We start from the raw sequence: 20,408 nt of genomic DNA, 5'->3' as shown, positions 1-20,408 counted from the left end.
AGGCTTCAACCTGAATATCAATGTTTAAAAGCGGCGTTGCAAACATTTTTATTTTTCCAGGAGGGCATTTTTCTCTTCGTTGCTAGAAAAAGTGATTACTTTATGAAGGGCTGCTCAGCAGCTGTACATGTCACATTTTATGAAATGTTCAAATGATGTCCTTGACCTCTACATCTCTATCATACAGTACGCTCTTTTTAAGACCAGCCTAATTAAGGGGAACTCTCGGATAAGGTGAAAAATACGAGACCGCCGGCTACATTCCCCTAATGCTCAACGTAAAAAAAAAAAAAAATTCTCTTAAGACAGGCTGTTTTGATTGTCTTTCAATTAAGATGAACCTTCGCCGAGAAAGCGAGGCACTCAGTAGCCCTGCACAGTAGCACTCACGAGATGCCGAGGAAAAAGAACACTGATGATTACGACTTTCGGTAATGAAGTTTGAGGTTCGACGGAATCCCGTCTGGCAAGGAAAATTCATGCCAATGTGTGACAAAAGAACATACGCCCTCCAAAGTCGTGGAACAAAGAAAAACGATTGACATTTCAGTGAACCTAAGCATGGGAAGGTTAACTTCCCCAGGTACATTAAGCTTTGACTTTAGTGCAAGATGCAGCAGCGTAAGGGGTGCCTCACGATCCCAACATTGCCATCTCACCGGGACATCTTATGTTCTGGATGAGGCTGATGGCGGGTTGCGAGAGGCTGTGCGAAGTTTTGCGCCCCAGGCTAGCTAGCGCCAACTGTGATACAGTGGCTTCTACATTGCTGCTCACTAGTTGTGCAGATGACGACGCTGTTCAAGCCAGGAACAGCCAGCTAATACAGTAGAACCCCTTTACAGTAAAGTCACTGGGACCAGCGAAAATTTTTACTATATCGCAGTCTTTACTATATCAGTGGTTGGTGATGACATGGTCCTGAAGATGCTGTCTGGTAGCTAAATGACCGCTCACTGAACACGTCTTGTTGTTTAATGGAAAAAAAAAAAAACTGATACAGCTTCCATTTCACTCTTATCATCTCTTTGTGCATCTAGTGGAAGTAACTCTTAAGCATGAGGACAACATGCTATGAATATAACCAAGTTTGATTTCATTTGAAAATCAAAGCCTTGCATGAACATGGTGTTACTTTTTGCTGTTTGTTTTTTAAAAGGCAATAAATGAAAAATGCGCATGGCAGTCAATTGCTGCAAGACCGCACAGGCCGCACCTCCACTTCTTGCCTCCGCTGCCTCATGCTTTGTGCTGCACAGTACTGTGAATACTCGCCCGTTTCTTCCCCTTCCCTATTTCTTGCTGCACTTTTACCCTCCCTTACTTTATTAACGGACTGCGCCGCCTTGTTTCCATGTTTGTAGACGGCTTTATGCACTGCATGCTTTTCCGCACGGCTCCAAGGTATCCGTAAAGTAGGCTTCTCCTGAATGCTGCTAAGCCTGGTGGTAAAGCCGGTAGTAAAGTCACTTAAAAAGACACGTGGTGTTATTTTTTTGTTTTCAAGTGGAAAAAAAATCTTTTCGGCGCGATTCTAAGCAGTGCGTGGGCAGCGATGTCATATCGTAGGAGTTGTCGTCGTGGCTAGGTGCACTTTACTATTGCCGAAAATGTCTTTACTATAAAGGGGGAAAAATATATAGTTGTCTATGGAAGATGAACTGAGACTAGTTTCACTTTACTTTATCCAAGTTTTTACTATATCTGAGTTTATTATAGCGGGGTTCTACTGTATATGTAGCGTGCTTCTGCTTCAGGAAAATGCGCCGCCACAAAATGCTTTCCGCGCACCATCACACAGAACTGTAGTCTTGTAGGTTCGCGCTTTCTTTGCAGAAAACAGCGCGTGCGCATCGGCGGAGATCTGCCGTGGTCACATCTTGGCATTGCATCACGTTCTGCGCTCTGCCTCCCACATAATAAGAAGCATTTGAGCCCACTACGTATAGGAACTGTTCACGGGTTGACGCTCTACCCAATGGTGTCACCGCCCCGCCGGGGTGGAGCAGTGGTTACGGCACTCGACTACTGTTCCCAAGGACGCGGGATCGAATCCCGGCCTCGGCGGCCGCTTTTCGATGGAGGCGAAAAGCAAGGTGCCCGTGTGCTGTGCAATGTCAGTGCACGTTAAAGAACCCCAGGTGGTCGAAATTTCCGGAGTCCTTCACTACGGCGTCTCTCATAGCCTGAGTCGCTTTGGGACGTTAAACCCCACAAACCAAACCAAACCAATGGTGTCACCAGATCCTGTTCGCCATGCTAGCTTTCCGTTTGTGGTGCCATTTGTCTGTTTTTCAAAGAAGTACTATGTGGAGCGGCGGGCAACACATTGGGCACTGGGCAACACAAAACACAGATGAACACAGCTTGAAACGCACTGAGAACAGGACACAATGCAAAGTGGTAGTAGGCCATTATTCTGCAGCGTGCCACTAGACCACACCCGTGCCATATTGCGGTCGGCACACAAGCATTATCTGCACGCACTCTTCACCTTGGCAGACATTGAGTGTCACCACCTGTGTATTCTTAACTCGTGCTCGAGGCTTAAAAACTCTAGGAACGCATTTTCAGCTGATATGACATTGCAACCCATTATCGCTGTGTGGCCAGATACCAGCAATACGAATAAGATGTTTGATGTGCCTGCTCATGGAGTGCACTGTGCTGAGAAAGACACCTTGCTTCACTGCTGGGCGCCGCCTTTGAAGGGCTTGGAGCAGGATAAAAAGCAAAAAACAAACAGTAAAAAAAAAAGACAAAAACACACACACACACGCACGCACGCGCGCGCGCACACACACACACACACACACACACACACGCACGCACGCGCGCGCACACACACACGCACACACACACACAGACACACACACACACAGACAGACAGACAGACAGAGTTAGACCGATGCCAAGTAGGAAAATGCGAGCTCACTTCGTGCACGGTGCCATAAATATTCTGATTGCAATTATAGTTTCTCTATTTTGTGGATAGTTTTCATATAACATAAATAGATGCACCTAGCACGCTCACTTATCTTTTCTAGAGGCACATTTGATAAGACAGATTTTCTGGTCCCTTCAGGTTCGTTCAAAGGAGTTTACTGTACTTGCAATTCATAGAATGTATGCTCTTGAATATCTTTGAAGTCCACAGCCGGCTCATAATATATATAGTAAAACCTCAATAGTTCGAACTTCTAGATATTTTGAATAGCATGCGCAGTTCCGTATTTATCATTTGAAATGGCAGCCTACAGTGGCCTGCACTGTCCTGTTAAATTGGAAGACCTGGGGTGCTATGCAGGAAGGCTTTATCCTGATTTCACTGCAAACCCAGTCAAGCGACACCTTTTAGCAACCATAGAGAAGTGTCGATGCTTGGTTGTGACTTCAGCCTTGGTACCTCCATCACAACAACCACTGCATGATACGGCTCGGGGACAGCCAAAGTGCTCACCTGCAATGGATACTGAATTCAGTGTCAGACGCTGTCCGCAATTCGTCAAGGCACTGCCGTACTGGTGCAGGTGTCCGCACACTCGTCACACTCGGCCTCGACCCAGCTGAGGTCGAGGCCGAGTGTAGCGGAGGTGCTGGCATTGAAGCATCACCCGCCCTTAGCAGCATCCCGTGCATGTCTCATGATGTCAGCAATCTTGTTCTGTTTGCAGCATTGAATTTCATTGCTTCTTTTGTGTGGCATGCTGTGGTTTAAGTCACTGACATCTCCAATAACTTAAAAGTAATTGCAAAGTTCGTCTAATGAAGGTGGTACAATACCGCATTAGTTTCTTGTCTAAATCCTATTTTCTTTTTTGTTCCTAATTATTATTGTAGTTCTTCCCTTCAAGCAAGACAGTGCAACACATGGGTGGGTTTAACTGCCGGCAAACAAATCTGGGCTGGGTGAAGTGTGTGTCGGGAGAAAAATTCAGAGAAGCAAGTTTTTCTAATGGCAGGCATTGCTTTGCCTGTCTGGCTGCAGAAATTACATACTTTTGACGCTGCTGTTGATAGAAGAAGGTTTAGAAAACTTGATGCTGTTCAAAATGAGTGCGAGTATTCTGTCTGTTGTGGAAGGGTACCCCGGCCTTTTTATTTGCGGCATGTGTGTCAGCGTAAGGCTGGGCGTTGGTTGGCCTCTGAGTTGTCCTGCTGCACGCAGAACCTGATGGGGTACAACTCCAAGTCGGACATCTACAGCGTGGGTGTGACAGCCTTGGAGATGGCCAACGGCGTGGCCCCCTTTGCAGACATGGCACCGACGCAAGTGCTGCTGGCCAAGATTCAAGGCTGCGTGCCAAAGCTGTGCAGCCCTGCTGCCTGCGATGGGCCCACACACAAGCCAGGTTCGAGCCAAGGTATACTAGTGAAATGTCATTTTACCACGGCATTTAGATAGAGCACTCGTGCACCTCATCTTGGTAAGCACACTGCCTAGTTGGTTTGATTTAAACCTCTCTCGCATCTCTCATTGCATTTGCTGGGGATTTTGTGTTACAGTACTGGAGATAACACATTAATTTTCCTTTTTATGCTTCTGCTGGTGGAAAGGAGAGCAAATTTCTGAAAGCATTTTCAAAAAAAAAAACATTGGGGGAGGGGTTTAAGCATGGCTTGAACCTAGTGATAGAGCGAAAGTTGTGAGTGTTGCAGCAAATTTTTTGCGGACACCTGGATTTAATGTTCCGCCGTAATAACGTTCGAACGAACCTTCTCTCCTAGCAACTCGCTGTTGTTGTTCGCCTCTACCAACTACCGAGTTATCTGTCTTCTTCTTCTCCTTCTTCTTTTTCTTTCTCTCTTTCTTCTTCTTCATCTTCTATGGTGCCACGCCGATGACTTGAAAACCTAATACAGTAGAAAGTTGAGCTAGTCAGTCATACGAAATGATGCACCAAGCAGCAGTAGGGGACAATACAAAAAAGACGAAACACCAGACACATAAACAAGGATCGTCCTTGTTTATGTGTGTGTGTGTGTTTCCTCTCCTATGTGCTGTCACCTGCTCTGCTGCTTGGTGCATCATGTTGAAAACCTAACAGTGTAGCTTTCGCTACAAACGAAAGAAAGGCTGACAAGCGTTGCACCTCTCACATTTCCCGAGAATTAGGTGCACTGGGCACATTCTTACTGTAATTTCAGCAGTATGGAGGGGAAGGATATATCATCTGGAAAGGGCAATTTTTAGACAAAGATGTCCAGTCTTATTGAAGGCGACCAGCTACACATATAAAGCACAGTAACATCGCTCTTTTCAGGTGAATAGTTTGCAGTTCTTTGCCATATTATGGCCTTTTGAAACGCTACATTGTGTGTGGCTTGAATTGATGAAGTTGCCGATTGCATGCTCCGATTCTGGCCAAATTCATATCTTTTCATGTTTATGACCATAATACATACGTGTTCCAGTACGGGATTGGGAAACTACCCTGATATGTGCTGGCTGTAAAGTGCTGTTAATTTAACGATTGGACTTGTGTGTACTTTGCTAGGGTTTGTTGCCATAGCTCGTCACTTGCCAGTCTTGCTTCTGTAGAACTAACCCAACCCAAACAAAGTTTGTTGCATGCGTCATGTAAGTGGCTTGCAGGTACAGCATTGGGGAACTGGTTTATAGTGAACAAGTGGGCATGATCACTCGCTCACGCAGTAAGGGCAAGATGAAGATTTGAAGGATTAGACATCAAATTTATAGGCTGGCATACCTGTCAACCCTTCAGATTTTTTTTATTGAACTTTCGGATTGTACATCCACTGGCTTGTATCTCACAAAATATTGTCTTTGCCCGTGCAAGAAAGGCTTTTGCAAAACTGACAGCGTGAAATTTTCAGCTGCTTAATAATCGCCAGCATCACCGACAATGGCCGCGCTAGCACCATCGGCATCATCGGCTAAGCTGCTGATAAAAGCCAAAGCCAAAGTAGCTGTGGCTGATATCATTTCATGTTTGCTATTGCAGTTGCTTGTGTGTATGTATTTTTAGGGTTAGCTAGGGCACCTGAGGGGGCAGTGCACAATGTAGCATTCTCATATGCTGGAAGTCATGGCGCTATCAAAGCCCAAGAAAAGATATTTGCAGAAATTTTTGCGGTCTTGAATTTCCATGCTTCGGTGCATTTGAGAAAAAACTACCATTCTGCACAGCGTGTGGATGCGATTTCAGTGCTTCTTATTTTGCAAAAAGGTGATTTGAGATTGAAACTAATTCCACTCAACACAACCCTCCCAAATCCGCTGCTGGCAAAGGGCAATCAATGTGGACCACACATGAAGCCCTACTGCAAGGTCCCTGTAAAAGGACTCATTGAACTTAGACACTGAAAAGTTTAAAATTACCCCCCCCCCCCCTCCCCTCCGGCCCACCATTGACACAAATAAAAAATTTTTTTATCTTGCCAGAATAACAGGTATGGGTTACTCTGTATACATTATTATTTTTTTTTTTCCAAACTGTAAATATTGCACGCAGCATCAATAACCTGGAATGCAGATGTTTGTTTACCAATACATCTTGGATAATTTAACATGTGGTTCTGATGCAACAGTTCCAGTTTTGATCTTTGAGGACCAGAGTCTGCGATTAGGGCAACACAACAGCGGCATCTTTGCTAAGCAATGCTGTGAGCAATTGAATATAATGGCTTGCATACTAGGTCACATGCTAGAAGGTGTTTATTTTACCTTCAGTAATGTGTCTCTGTCACGTGCGCAGGCTTCTCTAGCCCCCTTTTGTGCTTCATGCTGATGCCACATGTGATAGGTTCTATACAAGTGCTACATGTCATACTCGCTCTCCATTTTTCCCAACCCCTCTACTGACAACCGCAGTGTCCCTGTTGCCACTCATTGCATCCCATCTTCACTCTCCCTCGCTCCTCTCCCCTGAAAGCATAGTAAGCCATTTCCCTCTCTACACTTTGCCTCCTGCCATCCAATGCTGCACACGTCAATGTCGGACATTAATGGGCATTCTGACGCGAACACATTAAGAGACACTTTCTCAACCTCTAGACTGGCTGCCCCAGCTCATATTGGCACCACAGACAAAAGCAGATAAGTGCAAGACACCGAATAAAGGGTGGTCCCTAACCGACCAAGCACGAGAGATGGCCCTGCTGACACATCTGTTGCAGAAAACACCTTTTCTGAACTGGCAGCAGTGCACACAGTGTAGTCTCATGATTCTTGGGGCAGTTCAGGCAAGTGCCCGACTCAGGCCTAAAGTCTGTTCGATTTGGCTGCATTCGCTGCACTAGTTCCATGGAAGGTCCTGCAGCGGTGCCGCATGCGTGCAGCATCAATTCCAGCAGTTCAAGTGCAGCATCGGCACTTGCTGTTCCTAAAACGAATGGTAGAATGTAGGCCTTCATTTGTCATCTGCTAGCCTTGGCATCGCCATAAAGTTGTGGTCAGCTGTGTGCCGCTCACATCAATAGACGCCAGCAACCCGAACAGCGTGCGAGTTTTTAAATAACACATCACAGTGTGACGTTGCCATGAATCAGCATCGATGCATGTGCATCTTGTAGCAGCTGGCGTGAAACGCGTTATTTTACTGAACATGATTGAAGTGGCAACATGCATTTCATACTGCACACCTGAGTTTAATGTTTAGACGTGGTATGGAGTACGCATAGCCGTTTCCTCGATGAACTTCATCATCATCATCATCATCATCATCAGCCTGATTATACCCACTGCAGGGCGAAGGCCTCTCCCATATTTCTCCACTTAACCCGGTTCTGTGCAAGCTGCATCCACTTGACCCCTGCGAACTTCTTAATCTCATCCGCCCACCTAACTTTCTGCCGCCCCCTGCTACGCTTTCCTTCCCTTGGAATCCAGTTTGTTACCCTCAGTGACTTAGATATTCTTGTTGGCGAGTGGAACAAATTGTCTCTTCAGAACGCGCAAGCTGTCTTCTGCTTTCATGGCAGGGGCACCTGTAGCATTTCGACGACTACAGAGGAGCTGCAGTTTTTATGAACTGTTGTTCACTGTACCTGCATGACGTCTGAAACGAGTGGTGAAGTGCTGCACCGCAAGATCATGCAGTGCAGGTGAATTGACGACCCTTCAGCGTGAGACAGGCTAGCACCATTTGCCACCTGTCTGCAGCATTTGCACGCTCGTGGTTTTGTCGGCATAATTTTTTATACTAATGCGTTTTTTTTATGCGGTGTAACAGTTTGCACGTAAAAAGAATAATACAGTTCTTTGGCCAGCTTTTTGTAGTCTTTATATTCTTCTTCTTTTAGTCTTAGTCTTTTAGTCTTCTTATAGTCTTCTTCTTTTATTGTGTAGCATGTGGGCAAGTGCGTCTTTGTATAAGCACGGCTGATTCGCTCTCTCTGTTCCTTTTCAGACATGTGTAGGGCTGGTGGCGAGAGCACGGCAAAGGCAAACTATTTTGGCAGCGAGTTTGCATCGCTAACAAACCAGTGTCTTAAGAGGGATCCCACATTGAGGTTAGTGGTTTTTCTTCACCATCCCTAGCTGCGCTAGGCATGCTTTTTGTTTGAAAAATGAAAAACTTCTGGTGGTACAGTTGCAGATTGTCGTCCTTGAAATCGCCCGGTTGTGGTTCATGCTGTAGATGGGAGAGAAACATGCAGCAGAAAGCTTGTCTTGCATGAGTGCAAAATGGAGTGTTCGGATTATGTCTAATTGCATAACATTGTTTCGCTAGAAATTCAAATGTTCCTGGACTTAAAACTGTTGTGCAATTTCTTTTCTTTTTTTTTTTTTTTTTTTTTTCATTTTTAATTTACTGCTGTGAGGAGAGTGGTGTGCAAAACGTACTTCCCATGGGCTCAGTTCTAAAGTTTGTCATATCATCACTGATACAAAGGCTCAAACTGTGAATTATAATTTGTGAATGCAGACCTGCTTAGATTTGTTACATAATTATACAGAGAAAGCCTTTATCAACATGTTTATCAAGCCATGATCATAGTTTAGCTACTGGAAGGCAAGATGACTCTATAAATTTATTTGTGCTAAAAGTTAAGCTTTGCAGCAAACCAACAAACAAAATTTTGGTGGTTACAGTCATGCAGTGGGAGATGATAGAGAGATTTTAATTTTTATTTTTAATTTACTGACTTCGTCTGCATATACAGTCAAACCCACTTATCACAATATTGAAGTGTCATAGAAATATCATCTCTATAACTGCGTTAGACCAAAACAACAAAGAAAATGTTATAAACTACACATTTAATCAGGACAACGTAGCTTGCACATTTTATTTCGTAGCGGGAAGACACCCGTGATCTGTAAGCGTTGTCTGTTTCACGACAATCTGGCCAACATCTTTCTGCAGAGTATCCAACTGCTGAACATAGTTCATGAAAGGTTCTTAGCAAAAACAAAGTCCCGCAGGGAGTGTATCATTCTCAAAGCCTCCTGGTGAGACGCAACCAGCACAGGTCTGGTTCATCGTCGTCATCGCTACTGTCACCGTCCTTTGCAGCAGTGATTGCTGCGATGATAGCCTCGTCTGTTAGCTCTTCATCTGTCACGACTGTATCGTCAGCATGTAAATATTCCTCGAGTCCCGACGCGTCGCCATCACTACTGCTCACTGTGGATCAAAGTTCAATCATAGCTGTGTCGGCAGGAACTTCGCGACCTTCCGCATCGTCGGCATCCCCAGCGAAGCCCGCCTTCCTGAAGCAGTTCATAATGATGGAGGAGGTTACTTCTGCTCATGCTCCAAAAATGAACTGCACTGCCATCAGGAGCAAGATCTTCAAGTCTGGCGCCGGTCGGCGTTCTCGGACAGAAAAGTAGAGGTTCAGCGCGAGCCTGCTCAAAATACGTTGACGATACAGTGCCTTGGAGCAAGCAATCATGCCTGCATCAATAGGCTGCAAGCCTGCAGTGGTGTTATGTGGAAGGAAAAAAGCTTCCACATGTGAGAATTTCTGAGCTGTTTGGTGGGTGCGCAGTGCAATTGTCGAGCACTAATGCCTGGCAACCTTCCTGCCTTTACGCTGCATCCGCTGATCAAGCTCAACCAGCCACTCACGAGAAAGTTTGCGTGTCATCCATGCTTTCTCGTCAGGACGGTAGCGAATCGGGATCCTCGCGGCACCACGAAAACAGCGGGGATCCTTGGATTTCTCTATGACGAAGGCGGGGTACTTGTTACTGCCGTCCATGTTGGCACACAAGAAAAGGGTCACGCGCAATTTGCGTTGCTTGCCGCCCTTACAGGGATCGCCATTGACAGCGTGCATTCTCGACGGTAGCATCTGGAAAAACAGCCAGGTCTTGTCCCCATTGTACAAGTCATGGTCCGCGTATACTTCTCGGATGCAGGGCAGTGCTTCCTCAAGCCACTTCAGCCTAGCGTCGACATCGAGCAATCCTCCCTGGCCCACGACTGCCATGTAGACTATTCCATGTCTCTCCTTGAACCGTTGAATCCAACCACCACCAGGCTGGAAATTGGTGTTGCGCAGGAGGTATGTGAAATGCTTCACCTTCTCCGCTAAAATCGGGCCACTAATCAGCAAGTTTGCTGCACGGGCATTCAAGAACCACTGGTGGAGCGCCTGTTCTACGTCTCTGTAGGCCCCGTGTCGAACCCTTTTCTGGCCGTCGTTCGTTGCATGGGCAGCACTGGCACCGCTTTAGTTCTCAATCTTGAGCGCGTTGCGGACGATTGTCAATACTGTCGGTTGCGTCAGGCCGTACTTGCGCACCAGGTTGCGCACTTATATGCCGTCATTGTGCTCCTGTACAATGTTGCGCTTAGCTTCTAGTTTTATTGCCATTCGCTTCCTCTTCTGCACTGGTTGTGTCGCGCTTCCTCAAGAAGGATCCTCTCCAGTGCTGTTCACGGAAAATCCAGGGCCAGCAAGATCGTGGCAGTGATAATGGCACAGTAGGAAATTCTCGCTAGTAAGACACGTGCATGAACGCTGCTGTACGCCTGCCACAAAACATGTGCGACCGCGAAGCGGGGACCTGAACAAAGCAAATAGGGGAGGTTAGTGCCGCACACCATAGTCAGCGGATCCTCAAAAAGGACTGCTCCACCGTGCAGTTCCCGAGGCATAGGCGGTCTCGAGGGGGAGCGCTCGAAGCTCTCCCTCAGAATGGCTGTGCCCAGCTGCACCTTACGCCTTCCCTCCTCCTCCGCATGAGGGAAGCACTCCATCCTCTCCCGCATCTCCGCGGCCTGCAAGCTTCCCCGGCGCACCCGACCAACGCATTGGCTCGATGCACCTTGTCCTGATTTCTTTTTCTTTTTTTTATTGTCGCTGCATCGGCATTGTCGACATATCCGTGTATACGCACTCTTTTGTGGTCGTCGCGTTTCCGTGTTTTTGTTGACTTTCAGTGACCATATTTGATTCTAATAACCAATAATATAACATGACACCATTGTAATTAGTGGTTTATTTACCATAGAACACATGGCAAACCTGACGGTTCAGCGGCTGCTCATTGGTATATCCGATATATTGTTAAAAACCGGTATTGTAATAAGTGGGTTTAAAGAATTGTGTGCACACTTTATTGTCCTTAAATATTTGTAAACCACGAAAAATAGCAAAATTTAATTCTGACATTATTTTTTTCCTGAGCAAATAGCATTGAAAAAGTGCTAGTAATGAAGTTAGAATTTTGTATCTTTTATCCATCGTGGGTTACTTCAGCCATTAAGTTCATTTGTTTGGTTATGAAGCATTGTGACAATCATTCAGCAACCAGCATTCAGAGCAAGTGTTTCTGCTTGTTTATCTTCTTCAGAAGAGGTCTGAGATACAGAAGGTGGGATTGGTGCTTAGTTTTTATGTGGTGAACGTTGTTATGTGATGGACATTGAAACTCCACCCAAGAATGAGTAACGGCCAAATCACTTGTTAGCATTAAGCCTGTTTCGGTTACTGTTTATATGAGATGTGCTACCTTTTGTTAGCAACACAAAAGGTAAATAAAAGTTAACCAAAACCAAATCATTTAGGCATGCTTCTCAGTTGTAATTCTCTCCGTGGGTAAGTGCTCTTTTGACAGAACTGGTGTTCCATCCCTCGTTTCCTTATCCCCACTAGGCCATCTGCGCTACAACTTACAACCCATAGCTTCATCAAACTTTGCCGCAAATCATCATCTTCTTTGCCCGAGATCATTGCAATGGTTACTCCGAGACCCGGCCTTTCCAGAAGTGAGTGCCTTGGCTTCTTGTCCTTACGTGTGCTTATAGTTTGACGATACTCAAGAACGCAGTGGAAGTATGCCTCAGAGGAGACCCTTCAGCCCTTGACATCACTGGTAATCCTACTTCAAGGGCATACCTGCCATTCTCCTGCAATGTCATACTAGAATATTAACCACAATGCCATGAGGACAAGTTAACACCATTTTGGCATTCACCACTGCCTTCTTGAGTTGTATCTAACTTCAGGCATTTCCTTGAGCTGTGTGGAGTTTTCAGTGTGCTGCCGCAGTTCCTCTACTTTGCCCATTCCTGCATTCTGTGGCACTTTTCACTGTGGTCGCACAATATTATGCATTATAAGCGGTTTCACCTTTTTACCGTAAGGTAAAAAAGTTGCTTAGGAGGACAGGTGTTGTACAGTATTTTGCGTTTTTATCGTGAACACTAAAAATGAAAAGGGGTTCAATGCTGCTGAACCAAATGTGGAGCGAAAGCATTAGCTGCGCGTGACCGAGCGTTCGTCTTCCTCTTAGTCTTTTTCTTTGCCTTCTTCTTCTCCTCCTCCTCCTCGTAGCTACGCCTCTTAACGACGTAGCTGCAGCCACCCGAGGCCTTGAAAACCTACTGCAGTGTAACTTTCGCTGCAAAAATTTTCCTGCTTCAACCAATGACTCATTTGCGGTGAAAGTGCACACAGAGCTTGCGTGTAATGGGAACTTTTGCATCGTAGCAAGTTTTACAGAGATGCTTACTCGGTTGAGCCATGCAAGATGCAAAACCGTAATTAATCGCGGGCGTAGAAATCGACAGACCCAAACCCGCAACAACCATTTTCTCGCTGGAGGGCGTCGGTGACGCCATCTCTTTTCTGCAGTGAAAAGCGTCTCGATAAGGCGCCGATGGGGGCATTGCAAGGTACGCAGGTCGTTTGAATGCGCCGTTGTGTCATTTGCGGTGTTTGGTGTTTTTTAAGTCTAGTACAATAAAACGCAAATTCCAAGCTTATATATCATCATTTAATCAATAAAAACAATTTACTTATATTCAGCTCGAAGAACCGTGGTTTCTCTTGCAGGACACTCCGTCATAGAATGATGTGAGCTGTGTTTGCAATACAGAAAATATCTGATGGTCATTTTCGGTTCTCCACGCTTCAAATGACGTGTCCTGGAGAAACTGAAATTTTTTTCCCCGTTTTTTGCAATGTTCCCATTTGGGGACAGGGCACCTCAATACAGTAGAATCTCGATGATACGATTACGGCTGGTACGAATTTCGGGATGGTACGAATTTTAAGAATGCCTTGAACGGACTACATTGTATAGAATATGTTAAGATTCGGGGTGATACGAAGAATTTCTGAACCCGCCGCGGTTGATACGAACGTGCAAACCAGTCGCGCATGCGAGCGGGCCGGCCCGGCTTGCCTCGAGAGGGTAACATAACCGACGCGGCCGCCGCTAACTCCTCTCCCCCCCCCCCGCGAATGATACGAACGAACATTGTACAAACGCACAAAGCCACCGAGCAGCTCAGCGCAAGAGCTCACAGGGGGAGAGGGTACCCACCGCGGCCGCTGCCTCTCCTCTGCAACCCTCCTCACCCCACTAGCCACCCTACCCCCACCTCCCTTTCGTAGCAAACCGACGAGCACTAGACAAGGATGACCAAGGCGAGGCACGTGCCCAGTAGTGTACGTCACTCATTCGCTGGCAGCTCAGTGGCCTATCGAAAAGTTGTCTCGCCGGCTGTTCCCAGGAGGCCTGTGACACTGGCTGCCCCTGCAGTAGTTCACCTTGGTAGTTCTCCACTCACCGCTTCTTTCTGTTGTTCGCTGTGACGTGAAGTGCCCAAACGTTAGAAAGACGCAAGCGTTCGCTGCTGCCGAAATGTCGCGGAAGCGTAAAGCCCTTTCTTTTAAGGAAAAGATTGAAGTGCTGAAGAAGGTTGACGAAAACCCTAAGAAGAAGCGTGTCGACTTAGCAAAAGAGCTAGGGTTGGCACCGTCGACGCTCTGCACCATTGTTGGGCAGCGAGATGCCATCGTGAAGAATGTGCAGCACTTCGGTGCGAACGTGAAGCAGGCTAAAACAGCGACCCATGTCAAGCTGGAAGAGGCTCTGCTGACTTGGTTCCGCGAAGTGACAGCGGCCGGCGTCAACGTGGACGGCAAGGTGCTACGTGAAAAAGCAGACACCGTCGCGCTTTCGCTTGGAATTGAAAATTTCCAAGCGTCTGGGGGATGGCTGCACCAGTTTAAGGAGCGGCACGGACTTGTCTACCGGGTCGTCTCAGGCAAGAAAGTGGACCAGTCAGCTGTAGATGAGTGGCTGAACACACTGCCGGCACTGATTTCAGAGTACGCGCCACGCGACATATTTAATGCATGCTACTAGCAGAAAGTGCGATAGTGTCCTTAGCTAAATATCGGGCCAACGGATTGTTGCTTGATTTCTTAATGAAATCAATCAGTTCAGAGTATGCTTATTCTGAAAATTAATTGCTCTGAGTAGGCATGCACAAAAAGATGTGGTATTTTTGGCAGCGAATCCGACACTTCTCTGTGCATCCTTCATGACAGCAGCGCTGTGAGTTCGCTATGTTGACATGCTCCGGCCAGTGGTTGTAGCCGTCGTACCTAATGGTAGCTGTCAGTAGCAAATGCGGTCCAGTCTTCATCGCAACAGACTCTGGGTACTCACTACTTGGCCGACCGCGCTATTTTCGCAGTGTTCTGCTGCACGCGATTAGGCTGTTCACAACGTCACTTTGGAATGCCGTCATGTCCGGAATACTTTTCTGTGCAAGCTTCTCAGCACTTGCGTTTCACAGGTACTCTATCCAGCTGTTGCACAGTAAAGAAAGATAGAAAGTGAGAAATTACCCTCACCGGCCACTTTCTGCTTCTTGGCCTAAGAGGGTACTGTGACTGTCGAGGTTTGACTTATCGAGTTTGGCGTGTTTTTAAACATATAAAACGGCGCTTTTGTTGCTATTTTCCGCAACCAGTCGCACAAAGTAAGAACGTGACTCCGGACACTCAGAAAAAGAGTGTGCCGGCAGAGGTGGCTTTGAAGCGCTCCATCCCCGAACAGGGACACTAACGTTTGGAAGTGCATGCAAGGCTGAATATGCTCGTAACAAGGATGGTAGCTATTATTTTGCAGTCATGGGCCCTCCCTCCAATAAATAAATGCTAATATTTTGGTCGGCGCAGATTCTTGACAGTCCAAAATAACAAAAACAAGAAGCAAATACTGTTAGCTTCTTAGAATTTAGCCGCGTTCATTTTTACCGCTCTTTTCAAGCAGGTTTTCTTTAACTTCGCGTAAAGGGGTGCCAGTTGTCTAATAAAGTGGCTCAGGGCACGTGTTTTGAAACATTAAAGTCGGCGTTTTTTATTGCCTTTTTGCACAGCAGGCCGCACAAAGTTCGAGTCACCATACAGGGACACGGCGTCCAAAGCGGATATAACCCCATACGAAAAAATCGCACAGGGTCAAGTCTGGCGATCGCACTGGGCAAGGCATATTGGGCGACCCACACCCCTTCCAACGGCCCTGAAACTCGTGATTGAGCCACTTGTGGACTTTGGCTGCGTAGTAAGCTGGGGCGCAGTCTTGCTGGAATATGCATACCTGCTGCTGCATGTGGTACTGCGCCAGCTGCGGCAGAAACTCTTCTTTCAGGAGGCATAGGTAGGCTTTGGAAGTCACAGTATCTTCTAAGAAAAATAGGCCGACCACTCCCTCGTGTCAGATTCCACACCAGACAATGGGGCATGGTGAGTTCACGGCCATGCTGAACATGAAATCCAGGTTGCTTTTTGCCCAGAAATGAGTGCACTGTCAGTTTACTTGGCCATCCAGGTGAAAAACAGCCTTATTGCTGAACAACAGAGAATCGAGATGTGCAGGGTCTGCTGTCAATCTCTGCTGCTCTGAGCGGCAGAATGTAAGCCGCTGGGCCTTATCTGCTGGGCTTAAGTATTGGTGTATCCGTACCCTGTACGGGCGCCACCCTTTCCTTCTCAAGGCTCAGCTCACCGTTGATGGCACTGCACCAAACGTCATACGAGGGTTGGTCTCAAAAACTCCCTCAAGTGCATCAGCGATTCCGCGGTGTGTCTTTGATTTGTTTTTTTGAACCTGCCTACTCACGGATCCAGTGTCTTGAAACTTCTTGCGGCACTTCAGAACCGGTGCGTAAGATGGTGGCTGCCGATGAAACGCGGATTTGCTTGATTAGGCACTCCACTGCCGCCGCTTTCTCTATCATGCTGTAGGTTGGCATATCACAGCTTCGAACACCACGCGACAGTGAAACAAAGATCTCAGAACAATCAGCCTGCCAAAATCCTTGAATTTACGTTATCCCTAGGCCACGCAGGCACATTCATACGGCTTGGTTAAAGCTGGGCTTCTTTATATGTTGGCTGGTAGCTTATGCTTAGAGAAAGAGGTGCCGTAGTGAAGGGCTTTGGACCCGCGCCTCATCGAACTTTAGTGGTCAAAAGTGCCCCCTATGGCATAAAGCTGAAACCATAGAGTAAACTGCTATGTGTAAAAGCCATGTCTTTACTTTCAGGCCGAACATAGGCGTAGCCATGCAGATAGCTCTCTCGTAACTCCAGGTTTAACCACAAGCTAAATCACAGCCAATTTTTTAAAGTGTTCGCGATAAAAACGCAAATACTGTATTGGTCACAAATGTGCTGCATACTCTTTCTAGATTCTGCTCGTAGCCATGATCCTTTACTCAACAGTTTGTATCCTTCCTTGGGGTTCTTTGCATGGAACCATTGGTAAGCAAGGTAATTATATCAGCACATCCCCATTGTATGTACTCTATTGCCGATGTCTGATGAAAAAGAAATGTTTCCCATCAACCGCTGTACATGAGCCTCATGGTAGGGACACCAAAAAGCTTATATAAAAGTGATTAAAGTATGAGTTTAATGAGTTAATTGCAACCATTATCATCTTTTTTTCAACATGGAAGCAGTGTACAGATCTTTCTCTTTACTCTGTTAAATGGCCTGGCTATTCGTATGGCATCAGAAAACGCATTCTACACACGGGCATCACCCATCGCTGTGCAATACAGGTTGTTGCTTGGTGGCTAATAGTGAAAGTGGTCAACTCATCTGCGCACCTGTTCGTTCCCCTATGCAGGTATCGACTTGGAGGGCCTCGAAGCATCGTTGCCCGATGCTGAAGCTGCCAACTGTGAAAAATTTGTGTGGACATTCTAGTCTTCGTGTGTGATTACATGTTTGGCGAGAGATGTCATAAGAAATGTTTTTTTTTTTTTCCTTGTTAGCTGCTAACATGTGCGTGTGAAAGGCTGCTCATCATTATAAATGTGTACCGCTGCAAGAGGCAGTCATGTAAATATACCTCATTGTTTAGAGAGCGAGAGAGAAACAAAACCGAAAGTAGCGGCATGTACTTTTTTTTGTGTGTGTGTGTGTGTAAGCATGCTTCGGTGAGATAGGTGTAGCTGAAATGTTTGGGCATAACGCCTTAGAGTTTTATGAGGTGTACTGGTTAGCTGGCAGCACCAGTTGCCGGTGCCGGTTGTTGAAGTTGCTCTTGCCAACAGATCTTCCTAACCCACACACAAGGTGTTCTGGTTATTAAGTTTCTAATTTATTCAGCTTTGTACCTTTGCCGTGATGATATTGTGAAAAGGCAGTGTTGCGTGCAGCTGCTTGAAGAAGGCTCAGTGTTTCATACGTGAATGACGCAAGGTTGTTCTCAGAATGGTCACATGATTGTACATGGGAGTGTCAATGTGCCTTAATGCCCTCACTGTCCAGAGCGTCGAGACACTTGTAAAAAAAAAAAGAGAAAAAGCTTGTTACAATAAATACATCTAGTGTGAGAAGGTTGTCTGTACATTTGTCTAGCATGACTGCTACTTGAATATAGCGCTGCTGTGGTGCAAGGTGTTGACTGCACTTGTTTATCAAGATAAAGTTGGTTTGTTTAAGCCTACTTACTAGAATGAAACTGGATATGTTGAGCATGTCGAACAAAAGATGAAACAAAAATACCGCAGTGCTAAAACACCACAAATTTCACTTTTAACTATTGTATTAGTATTTCTGAAAAATAGAAATTGCCTATATATAAGATTTTACTATTCAGTTTTTACTAAGCTATACTGAAGCTAAAATTCTTCATATTAATTTTATATCTTGATAAATACGATGAAAATCCAGCTTTCTGGGGTGTAAGGGTGTGTCCAAGGTGGCTGATTCTGCACTGTTTTGTTATGAACATTGAATACTTTTACCGGAAATTTTAACTTGGTAGCATTGAAAGCCTTATTTCCCTAAAAAAATTCAGCATCGACAGTATCATAGGCATGTTTCTGGCATGTGGTAGTTGGCCGGTTATATGACCATGCACCAACTGGTCTTTCGGGACGCATGATGTCACGAGACCTCATGACATGGCGAATTTGGCAGGCACTGCTAATTGTATGCTAATTAGTATGCATGGGATAAGAGATTTTGAAGGATTAGTGACTCACTTGTTGCGAAGTGCATGTACGTGAACAATGATCCTCAAGGGGAGCCGAAAAATGGGAATCATTAGTGCTGTCGGGTCATACTCTTAAAGGCGAATTTTGTGTGCCACCAATTTTTGGTAATTGCTGGATAACATACATATATATATATATATATATATATATATATATATATATATAAGAATATATAATTCACTTAAAAAGGTACAAGTAGTATTGATACATGTTCAGACGATGGGATACACCACCACTGGCTAGTTTTCGCTACTGAATATCCCTTCAGCATGTTTTATAAAATGTTCAGTGTCATTTAAACTAGTACTTATTTATTCATTATCAGAGAGCATGATTCTTGCAGCATGAAGCAAGCTCTCATTCCACCAGACTCGTTACAAACACTACGACAGCCAAAGCGAGACCTCGAGTGGCCGTCGCTACGAGAAGTAGTAAAAGAAGATGAAGAAGACAGTTCTCAATTTCTTTTTTTCCTCATTTCATTGGCTTCAAAATGCATCTTGCGTTATATTCAGAACAAAGGTATTGGTATACCGTAGCGCAAAGTTTTTTCTCGCTGCTTGTCAAGGTAGCTGCAGTGGTCTTTATTTGGCCCGGTAGCTGTTAGGAAAAGCCATCTTTTGAATGGCTTTGTGGCACACAGGGATGAAGATTGGAAGTCGACAGAGGCTGTGGCAGAATAAACAACAGGCTTCTTGTATGGCAGAGTAAATTGCAGTTTTTAGCAGGCAAAATTTCAGGTTTTATATCACTAAAGGTGCATATTATTGCAGATGCTCTGGCATAGGAAGCAGAAAGATTGCAGTTCAAAACAAAAGTTTGCCTTTGGAGCACAAAAAGGGGAGCGAGTGATGGTGAAATTTCAGCGTTTGGTGCTATTAAGGTCAGATTTTCACTGTGGTTGCCAGTAAAACTCAAAGGCTGTGAACTCTACATCCGAAAAAATTTGTGCTTAATAAGCTCTTGGCAAAAAAAAAAAACATGCATACAAAAATCTGTGCAAAATTAGTAACAGTATCCTTGAAACTAAGCCCTCAGTGTTGTCTTTCTTTAAAATTATTCTCAAGGGGCACGAAGTGGTGCATTGTGATGAAATGCAACTAACGAGAGAACTTGCGAAACAAACGAGATGGGGCAACTCTGATGCTAACGATACGGTATCTTGCAAATTCCCTCTCAATGCTTCGAGGGCAGCTCATTTGAACAGAAAACAGCTGGAGAAGTGATTTTTGCAGAATTATTTTTTTTTTCTCATCACAGCAGTAATATGTTATAATGTTGCACAGGGAACTTTTTGGGACTTAATTTGGTCACAGATTAACCCAGAGGTGCTTTTGAGGCATGCTCTGACAAGAATGTCCCACAATCAACTTCAGTTTCAGAAAGCATCGGTAAATTTCCAGATGCTTTCGTGCGGCTTAAAAATTATTTTGCTTTGATATGCTATCCCAGCCCTGCAGACGCGAGCGCATGCAGCCAAATGTGTAACAGAGAACTATACTGCGAGAGACCGCACAGGCTCCACTCTGCGATAGAGTTACAGGTAAGTTATCCTTATATATAATACTACTACTTACCCATGTAACTATACGGGATATACACTATGCAGCCCAATCTAGCTCCAACATCTTTTATTATGTGAGAACTATCAATATTTTATATCTGGACCACATT

The 20,408-nt window shown here is 45.4% G+C and overlaps 1 protein-coding gene across 6 annotated transcripts in view; it reads left to right on the top strand.

Moving 5' to 3' along the window:
* Stlk (Ste20-like kinase) overlaps positions 1-18,071 on the top strand; it is a 31,870-nt gene extending 13,799 nt beyond the window's left edge. For all 6 annotated transcript variants that reach the window (XM_084607020.1, XM_084607021.1, XM_084607023.1 and 3 more), the window contains 4 exons: positions 4,169-4,364; positions 8,373-8,475; positions 12,076-12,188; positions 17,357-18,071. In XM_084607020.1, the coding sequence (XP_084463146.1) occupies positions 4,169-4,364; positions 8,373-8,475; positions 12,076-12,188; positions 17,357-17,436 (492 nt within the window). In that variant the 3' untranslated portion in view covers positions 17,437-18,071. The remainder of the gene's footprint in view (positions 1-4,168; positions 4,365-8,372; positions 8,476-12,075; positions 12,189-17,356) is intronic.
* Positions 18,072-20,408: the final 2,337 nt, after the last annotated feature.

Source organism: Amblyomma maculatum, chromosome 6 (genome assembly GCF_055883805.1).
Source record: "Amblyomma maculatum isolate TAMU_Amacu chromosome 6, ASM5588380v1, whole genome shotgun sequence".
Taxonomy (NCBI): domain Eukaryota; kingdom Metazoa; phylum Arthropoda; class Arachnida; order Ixodida; family Ixodidae; genus Amblyomma; species Amblyomma maculatum.
Note: the sequence above shows the minus strand (reverse complement) of the source record. Positions and strands in the feature narration are given on the sequence as shown.